General features: G+C 46.0%; 1 protein-coding gene across 4 annotated transcripts in view; it reads right to left on the bottom strand.

Moving 5' to 3' along the window:
- The window catches only part of Stim1 (stromal interaction molecule 1), a 180,512-nt gene extending 172,214 nt beyond the window's left edge, over positions 1 to 8,298 (bottom strand). For 3 of the 4 annotated variants that reach the window (XM_029539084.1, XM_021199457.2, XM_029539090.1), the window contains exon 1: positions 7,549 to 8,291. In XM_029539084.1, coding sequence (XP_029394944.1) covers positions 7,549 to 7,687 — 139 coding nt within the window. In that variant the 5' untranslated portion in view covers positions 7,688 to 8,291. Of the gene's footprint in view, positions 1 to 7,548 lie in introns of all 4 variants that reach the window. The other variant, XM_021199447.1, reaches the window with a different exon arrangement.
- Positions 8,299 to 9,719: the final 1,421 nt, after the last annotated feature.

The following is a 9,719-nucleotide window of genomic DNA, read 5'->3' as shown; positions in this document are numbered from 1 at the left end:
TGGTTGTGAGCCACCATGTGGTTGCTGGGATTTGAACTCTGCACCTTTGGAAGAGCAGTCGGGTGCTCTTACCCACTGAGCCATCTCACCAGCCCCCAACCTAGTTTCAAAGTCCTTACACAGCTAAAGATGACCCGTGTCTACTTTCTGAGTTCTGGGATGACAGCTATGAGCCACTGTGACCAATTTTTGCAATACTAGATATTAAAACCCAGGGCCTCACGTATGCTAGGCAAGCACTCTAACAACTAAGCTAACTCCCAATACAGTTTGTAATGAGTGGCTATACTATTCAAACACCTTCAACAATGTAACTATAGCGAGACTACAGCAGGCAGAGGTGCTGAGGACCAGACTGCAGGAATTCATGCATTTGGAGAACACCAGTGAGTCACGGTTTAGTTAAACCATGAGCACAGACTCTCAGTTATTGTTTTTGAAACTATCCTTTTAGCTATATGCTCTAGAAGGCAAATTGTCAGCTACCAATTCTTCTTGAAAATAGCAAAAATGAGGGTAAAAGATTAAGAAGGGACCTGAATTTAAATAAAACTTAATATAAAGTGCCTTGAGTAGACAGTACTACCTCTAAAAGTTGAGAAAAGGCCCAAACATAAGACATTCAAAAGAAGGAAAAATAATAAATATGATCTCATGCAAACAGTCCCTGATTACCAGCTTTTCCAACAAACTTCAACAGTGGGTAGGCTTAGAACAATAAAAACAATAAAGTACAACCACTCCTCTATTCCTTTACAAAGATCCGGGGGGGGGGGGGAGGGAGAGAGGAGAATAGGGGGGGGGGGGGGGGAGGAGGGGAGAATATATATGTCTATGCCTAGATCAGAAAGGCACAAAAAGTGCCCTTGACTTAATAAAGAAAACTCTGTATTATTACTAGTTTATTTGTGTGCATATTTTGTTAATATTTTATATTTTGTTATCTTAGGGTTTCATATTTCTTATAAACAATAACAAAAAAAAAAACAAACTCTCCCCAGGAGCCTGACAGCCAGCACTGCTGGGTTTCCTGAGAATCATTTCCCACAACATGCTCATGAAGTGTCTCAAAGGCTACTATCAGGAATCCAAAGGCTCCATACAGGACTTAAAGCCCAAGTTCTCTGAAGACCCAGGAAGCCACTGCCTTCAAGGAGGCCTCATTCTTTCTGGCCTAACACACCATGGGTGGTAGAGAATTCATTTTGAAAACAAGGCAAGACTCCAACTTTTTTTAAGATTTATTTTTAATCATGTGTATGTGTGCATATATATGAATATGTAGAGACGAATACAGGATATGAGTATGAGTTGTCCAGAGGCAATGGATCCCCTCAATCTGGAGTTATAGGGAACTGTGAGGTACTTGATATGGGTGCTAAGAAGCAGACTCTGGCCCTTAAAGAACAGCATATACTCTTAACTGCTGAGCCATCTCTCTAGCCCATGGCCTCAAACTTTTGATGATCATCTTGCCTGTCTCCTAAACGTCTGGGATCATAGGCATACATCACCACACTCGGCCTACATTATCATTTTCAATATTCTCTTACCGCAAGTATTTCTTTTAAATATATGTATATTTGTAATATATATGGAATCAACCACAATATTAACAGTACCTATAATTTTTGTCACCAACCAAAATCATGGATATTCTCACATTGCATTACACTGTTACAAATAACTAAAAATAGTATTTAATATTCATCATTACTTTAAAATTACGGTAATTTTGAGAACCAGCAATAGGTCACACATGACTGCATTCTTCCTATCTAGAGGTGCTCATATGAAGCAGCTAGCCAGCAATGAAGTACCTGTCTAATTACCAGACCAGCCAACAGTGAGATGCCATACGCTCACACTGGTAACCCACACATCCAGAATACCCTCCTTGGTCACCTTAGGTTAGTATAGGCTATACAGCTCTCTCTTTCTTTCCTACGCAGTCTATACTGTGAGAATTTGAACTTGGTTAAATCTATTCATGATGTTGTATTTAATATTACCTAAGTAAATCCAGGCATGTGGAACAAACATACTTGTAACTCAAGTAATCCCAAGCACTTGGGAGACAGAGGCTGGAAAGACAGAGGCTGGAGTTTAAAGTTATCTTCATTATATAGTAAGCTCAAGGCCAGCCTGGGATGCATGAAACTCTGTCTAAAAAAAAATTAGACCCAAGCTCATTGGGTAGTTCATTCTATAGTAGAAGTAAGCAGTATAATATAATAATATAAAATAATATAATAATAGTCATTATTCTGACTTATACACTGAATAACTAAATCAGGAAATTTGGCTCAAATATCCTAGTCTAGTTTCTCTACCACTAACCTACTATGAAATTTATATTTAAAGCCTCTCAGTTTCCTTATATATATAAACAAGTAGGTTGAACTACTTAATGTTTCCATCTCTTCACTTCTAAATTAAGCAACCACTTTTTTATCCCCAAGATCTGAGAAAAACTGTGGGGGAAACTATAAAGCCTCCCCCAGCTCTCCCAGGCAGGGCTAGTCACTTGGTCCTCAGGAGCTCCCATAGCTTATGTATGCATGTATGTATGTATGTATGTATGTATATGCATGGACACACATATGCATCCCCACTATGACTTTTCAAGATAACTTACAAGCTGAGGTAGTGCTAAGGAAAAGAATTAGTGTCCTGAATTCAAGCACTGGTTTTCTTTACTCTCTGTGTGATATTGGGAAAGTTATTTAATCTCTCTCATTTAATTTTCTGTGCTATAAAACAAGGATAACCTCTATCACAGAAGCTGCTTATAATAATAAATTGAAATAAAAGTTCATAATGAGCCAGGGGTAGTGGTGCATGTCTTTAATCCTAGCACTTGGGAGGTTGAAGCAGGTGGATCTCTGTAAGTTCAAGGCCACTAAGTCTAAACAGCAAGTTGCAGGCCAGTCAGAACTGAGCAGTAATTGTTATCATTATCACTGATATTATTGTATCACATTCTGTCCTGTTAGACAATAGGTTCCAGCTTCAACTATGCCTCTCGTCCCTTTCCTGTTTGCCTTGTACTCCACTCCACTTTTCACGAGACAGTGTTTATTTGTGTGCTTATTAACTGTCTCTTCACCAGGAGTCTAACTTCCACGAAGAAAGAAGACAACTCTTTCATTCATCCTTAAATCCCCACAGAAAGCATACACAGAATGACCCGGACCAGTCACTCAAACTCTTGTTGAATAAACAACACATGGACTGGCACTGTTCAATGTTTGCTGAATCAATTAACCTAGCTAAAGGTGACTGTCAAAGCTAAGGCCTGGAAGTAAATATGTCCTGGCTGCTCCAGGATAGTGTGTCCCTCTTGCCAGCCCCTGGTATTAGCTTCAACCAAGCCCCACCCACCTGCTCTTGGCTCCAGCCCTGTTCCAGGAGCCACCCTCAGCTAAAATTAGCATAGCTACCAAGATGGCCAGGCCATTTATAGCCTTGGAGGCAGCATCAACTAATTGGGTGGGCTGGCTGGCTTCTGACCTGCCACTCCAAAGAAGTTGATTGAGCAGAGCCTGCACTCTACATAGATGCCTATCCTCCAAAACCTTATTCAAGCTAAACCAGTTTCTAATTAGAAACCCTCAAAACCACCTATCATAACAGCCACATCTCCAGACTCGACCTGAGGTCTCTTACTCAATACACGTTCTGTAGAAAACATTTGAGTTTCTGCAGGCAATGGCCCTAGAGTCTATAGATTCCTGATACTCACGCTGAGTCAGCTTTAAAAATGTAGGTCCTAGAATAACACAGCCGTAGACAGATCTCTCCTGAGAAAACGACTTAATACAACTGAGTGTTCAGGTATTTTTTAAGACAAAAAGTGACAGGAATGCTCTATCCACTGCCTCAAGAGAGCTCTGCAAGCTCACGGTTCAGAGGAAATTCTGTTTGTCTGGTTGATGGGTGAGGTGGTTTGGTTTTGGTGTTAACTGAAGATCAAATCCAGGATATCATGCATGCAAGGCGTACTCTATCAACTGAGCTACCAGTGCAACCTCAGCCCCCATGGTCAGGGTTTGGCTTTTGTTTTGTTTTTTTTATTTTAGACTTATTTCTATTTTATGTGTATGAGTGTTTCATCTGCATGTATTTATGTGCACCAAGTGCATGCTGGGTGCTCTCAAAGGTTATAAGAGGGCAGCAGAGTCCCTAGAACTGGAGATAAGTCTGGTTGTGAGCCACCATGTAAGTGCTGAAAACAGAACCCAGATTCTCTGCAGAAGCAACAAGTGTTCTTAACAGCTGGGTCATCTCTCCAGTCCCTGGTCAAGATTTTAATAGTGTTTGTTGTAGGCACAGAAAACACAAAAAACTCACTAAGTAGTTCTTTCTTTCTTTCTTTCTTTCTTTCTTTCTTTCTTCCTTTTTTCTATGAGGTACTGGAAATGGAACACAGGACCTTTCAAACACTAACCAAGCACTCTACCACTAAGCTATAGCCTTAGTATACCATAAACATTTTTGAGACGATCTTCTCTATGTAATCCTAACAGCCTGAAACTCACTGTGTAGACCAGGCTGGTTTAGAACTCACATAAATCCACCTGCCTCTACCTCTGCCTCTTGAGTGCCAGAACTATAATCATGTGCCATCATACCTGGCCACCATAAGGATTTAAGCAAAATCCTTAGAATCAAATCTTATGACAGATTAAAGTAACAGGTTGCTTGCATATACATCCAAAATTAGAGGGAGGGGGGATTCTTTTATCAACACCTCTCCAGAAGAGGAAAAAAAAAAAAGTACCCCTTTTCTTGGATCTCAGACACAACGTCACCAGGGCCTACCTAATTGCCAAGAGGAGAGCAACATTTTCTAGGCCCCACCTAGCACTCCTTTAACAGGACAGGACCTGAGAAGATGGAAGAAGTCCAGGACTGATCAGAATACCTGCTTCAAATACAAAGCAAAGAACCCAGTCCTACTCTCTCAGTCCCTCAGTCTCCCTCTCTCTCTTTATATTTCTCAGTGTGTATGTGTATGTGTGTGTGTGTACATGTGTACAATGTGTATTTGTGAGCACATGTGCCATGATGCACATATGGAGATCAGAGGACAACTTTATGGGATCAATTCTCACCTTACTTGGTCCCAGGGATTGAGCCTAGGTCACCAGATATACACAGGCAGAACCTTTCCTTGATGAGCCATCTTGATAGCTCAAGGCATTTATTCACATGTAAAAATAAGGATGTATTATCTTTCCTTGCATTTTAATAGGGTTATTTTGAGACTTTGCAGAATAAGTCATGTAACTGTAAAATACAAACTGTGCAGAGCACACAAATTTACCAGTTATGTTGAATCTTGCTGAGAAAAATGGTAGCTAGCCAGGTAGGGCCTGTAGTCCACCCCTTGAGTAGTGGAGGCAGAAAGATCAAGACTTCAAGACCAGCTTCAGCTACATTTTAAGTTTAAGGCCAACCTAGGCTACTATGTCTAAAGAAATAGAAAGACGAGGAGAGAGAGTCAGAGGGGTAGAGGAGAAGGAGAGGGAGAGAGAAAGAAAGAATAGTATAGAAGGGGTAGCTTTAACAGCAAGTAAAACTCATGTGTTCTGTAGACACAGAGGGCTTGGAAAGACTGCACAAATCCTGGCTATATCAACAGTTTCTCTCCAAACCCTTTGCAGAATCTAGGGTATAAGCCACTTCTCTGAAGGAAAAAAAAAAAAGTCTCTGCCTGAGCCAAAGTTCCATAGTGACCCAAGTAGACAAGCCACCAAAACAATACAGGTAGGAAGGACACCCACACCCCACAAAAACCATAGGCATTCCTAACACATCTCTGAGACTTTCCTCCCTGGAATATAATCACTACAACGATGGAAGCCAATTTCTGAACTAAGAGGAAATAAAGATGAAAAGAGAGGCCTTTATGGCATAATCTGAATAGTCAGTCCTCTAAAACAGGATGTATGAGGAATGGCTCCACAAATTCATCATGAGGTATTCCTGAGGAATGCTGGAATGCTTCTCTACCTTAGGCAAAGCACACACACACACACACACACACACACACACACGCACACGCACACGCACACGCACGCACGCACACACACACAAATGACCTACAGTCAACTTCCTAAAGGCTTGCTAATGCCTAAAACTCGAAGCTGCATTCTTTTAGTTTAGATCTGACATACCAAACAGCTCTCAGAAAGATTGATTTTATGCCATACACATATATTCTGAAGTGAAAACAAGAAGATAAATTATCAATTATAAGCCAGGATGTCTGTCACTGGGGCTGCAGGAAGGCTACTCAGGGTTACTTCACAGTTCAACCAATTTTTCCCTTCATATCCCAATGGGGGGAAATTTTTTAAGCTAAGTTTCAGAGGCCTAGGAGATTTCCTATGGAGATGCAGGAATGAAGACAACAGCCCTAACTCCATGCTTGCACAAGGGACAGTCCTGGCCTCACCTACAAATCAGCCCTTCAAACACCTAAAATTTCAGACAACCAAGTCAAGAAAGAGGGCAGCCCAAGAAAAAGTCTGCCACTAATGCAGTCCATGAAAGACTTCACCCGCCGTGATTTATCTTCTTTACCTACTTGTATCAGCAGACACTCACTGAGACATCCCCTCACTGAGCCTGCCTATCCTCAAACACCCCAACTAGTCTTCTGCCCCCAACCCTTCAGGCTACAGTCTCAGGCAGACTGTAGTGACAGGGTGTGAAAAACAGAAAAAGAGAACTGGTGATCTTCTAAGCTTTGTGTAAAGTAATTGCATTTTTTTAAAGGTTCCTTTCTACTGCAAAAGTATTGGCCAGAGAGCTACTACTGCTAAGCAAAGCTCTGCAAGGATACAGGGAAAATAAGGACAGATTAAAAATAATAACACGGAATCCTTACTCGCATCAGTCAGAAGAAACGGATTAAGTCAACAAGTGGTCCCAGGATTTTTTATTACCGAGAAGTCAAGAAAGGGCCATTTAAGTCCCTAGTGGTAAACAGGCTTCCATCTAAGGACTTGCTTTGATATTTCACATGGGCACAGGCAAAAGACAGATTTCCTAAGGGAAAGGAGGGACTACAGTTCTCATGGTGGTTAGAACAGAAAGGCACACCTGAACAGCAAGCTGTAGAAAAACAGACCCAGCCCTGCTCTAATCTTCCCTGCCCATCCCGAGTGGCCTCAACCCACCCCCCGCCACCCACCCCCTTATACCTCAAGTGATAAAACTGGCTAAAAGCAAGTTTAACATCTGAGAAGGCCACTCTTCCGGACAAGAAGTCCTGAATGGGGCCTCAACCTTACTGATCTAAAAAGTCAAGGTGTCCCCAAGAGGCTTCTCACTACCTTCCGGAGGAGGGATAAGGAAAGTTGCTCAGGGGAAATACTAACATTAGGCATGACTACTACACGAAAGAACTTCTTGGACTACACAGTGCTACGGTGTATCTCACATGTGCGGAGATTCCAACATGCCCACTTCGGGCCACTCAGTCTTGAGTCAATCAAGCCCCCAGCCCAGTCCAGCCTGCCGCAAGGCCTTCTTTACCTGCTTCGGTAGACTCTTCAGAAGTCGCCCCGGAGCTAGCTCCTGTATTCTTTTCACTGTGACTATGGCTGAGACTCTGGCCCTGATGCAGAAGGAGCCCCCAAAGAAGCCACAGGGCAAGACGGGCGCACACATCCATGACGGTAGGTCTCAGTCAACATGCGCCTGCTGTAGACACCTTTGGATCCCAGAAGCAAATCCCAGAGTCAGGGAGTGCAGCCGACGGTTCCAAAGCAAGATGCCCTCGCGGCGCCGCAGCTGTCCAGCCACCTGCGGGCTTACCTCCTCCGATAAGCGAAGGTCAAGTGCCCCAAGTTTGGACGCAAAAGATCGGAGTCTCCGGTCCAACTGTAGGTCCGCCGGGGCTGCGGCGGCGGCGGCCTGAGCTCTATCTGCTTCCGGAGAGTTTGAGCAGGGTGGCTGCGGGGCCGCTGTCAGCTCCGCAGCCTGCTGCACCCCTGCGGGAGGAGGCGGGCAGAATCTCCCGCCCGCACTGAGGTGGGGGAGGGAGAGAAGGGAGGCGAGAAGGGGGGCACCTGACCTCGCCCCGCGGACCAGCGATGAGCTTCAGCAGCTAGGGCTTCGGCGTGCGACCTACAGGCCCCAGCAGACACGGATGTCTCCGGGATCCTAAGACTCCTAGGGCGAGGTCAGCGCCCCCGCCGGGTCCCGTACCTCTGCGGCTCCTGGTGCCCCGGTGCAGCAGGCGGACGCGCACGGGCCAGGCCCGGGACAGCGGCTCCCGGGAGGGCGGGAGGGCGGGAGGGCGGCACGGGGCGGGCCCGAAGTGGGCGGGGGCGTGCTCGACCGCCGGCCCGCCCCGCGCCGCCCGGCCCCCAGCGAAGCCCGGGCCCGCCCCAGAGCCGGCTTATCCCGGAATAACCTGTTGGAGAGCGCCCGCCAGAGCCCCCCGCAACTGGCGGGGTCTTTTGGGGACCCGGCCTGGGCTGGTGGTCGTCAGGACCGCGGCCCCGCGACAAGGATGGGGCCTCGGCCTCTGCCGTGCGCACCCCAGCCTCCAGCGCTAACGCCCGCCCGCAGGCGGGCCCCTGACACGCAGTTGCTCAGGTAACTCAGGCCTGCGGCGGCGGTGACAGCTACTGCCCTGTCCGGATCTTCGGGCCGCAGTGCTGCTCTCCGGGCTCCACTGTAAAGCCAGGTTGGACAGAAACCCCGTACTAGGATAACAGACCCGGAGCCGCCTGGGGTGACTATGGTCCCGCTAGGTTTGGCCCAGGGGCGCACTCCCAGCCCCCAACTCCCGACTCCCAGGCTCCGCCCTCTCGATGCGCCTCGCAGCCAATCGGCTTCCGCCTCTCAAGAACCCGCGCCTCCGGTCTCCCGTACGCAGCGGTCCCTGGTGGTCACATCTAAGTACTGCAAAAGGACTAGTTCCTAGGTGGCCCTGACCCTTTCTAGAGGGTTACAGAAGGGAAGGGAAGCCCCTAGTCAAGCCCTTTAGAGGCTACAAGTGTTTAAAGAAGAAACTGTTCCAAAAAGCAGAATGAAATGTCTATCCCACTGTAGGTAAAACGTCACCTGTACGTAGCCTAACAGGTCTATCTGCTTTCCTAACACCCTTCCTGTCCCTGATCTACATCCTATGCCCTCGTGTAGCTCTTGCAACCCACCTCTTAAGCCCCACCCTCTTGAGGTCTGCGGGGGGTAAAGCCCGTGATGGTCCCTCCCATCTCATTCTCCTATCTCTCTGATTCCGTTAGAGGAGATGGTAGCGACTTGAGAATAAGTGCCCCAAAAACAGAGAACCCCGCCCAGGCTTCCTTCAGCAAAGCCTATACTTCCTGTTCTCTTCACAAGTGTACAGTCAGCAGATCTTTACCGAAACCTCCGTGCCCTACCCCTGTCCTTGGCACCGGAGGCAGGAGACTGGATTAGGCCCAGTCTCTCTTCTGACAGTGATAAACCAGCTCCTGTTATGAGTGAGCCCTTTGAAGACCAGAACACGGATTTGCCCAACAGCTGCCTGGCTTAAGGGTTAGGCTGTTGATATAAAAATACATGTTAGACGTCATCAACTACCACTCTCTCCACTCTGTTAATCTCCTATCACACTGGCCTTTTTTTTTTCCTTGTGGTGTGTGTGTGTGTGTGTCTGAGTGTGTGTATACGCTTTTACAATATCAAACCCAGAACCTCAGACACAATAAACA

The sequence above is a fragment of the Mus pahari genome, chromosome 1 (genome assembly GCF_900095145.1).
Source record: "Mus pahari chromosome 1, PAHARI_EIJ_v1.1, whole genome shotgun sequence".
Lineage (NCBI taxonomy): Eukaryota > Metazoa > Chordata > Mammalia > Rodentia > Muridae > Mus > Mus pahari.
The sequence above is the reverse complement of the archived record's forward strand: the minus strand, read 5'-3'. Positions and strand labels throughout refer to the sequence as shown.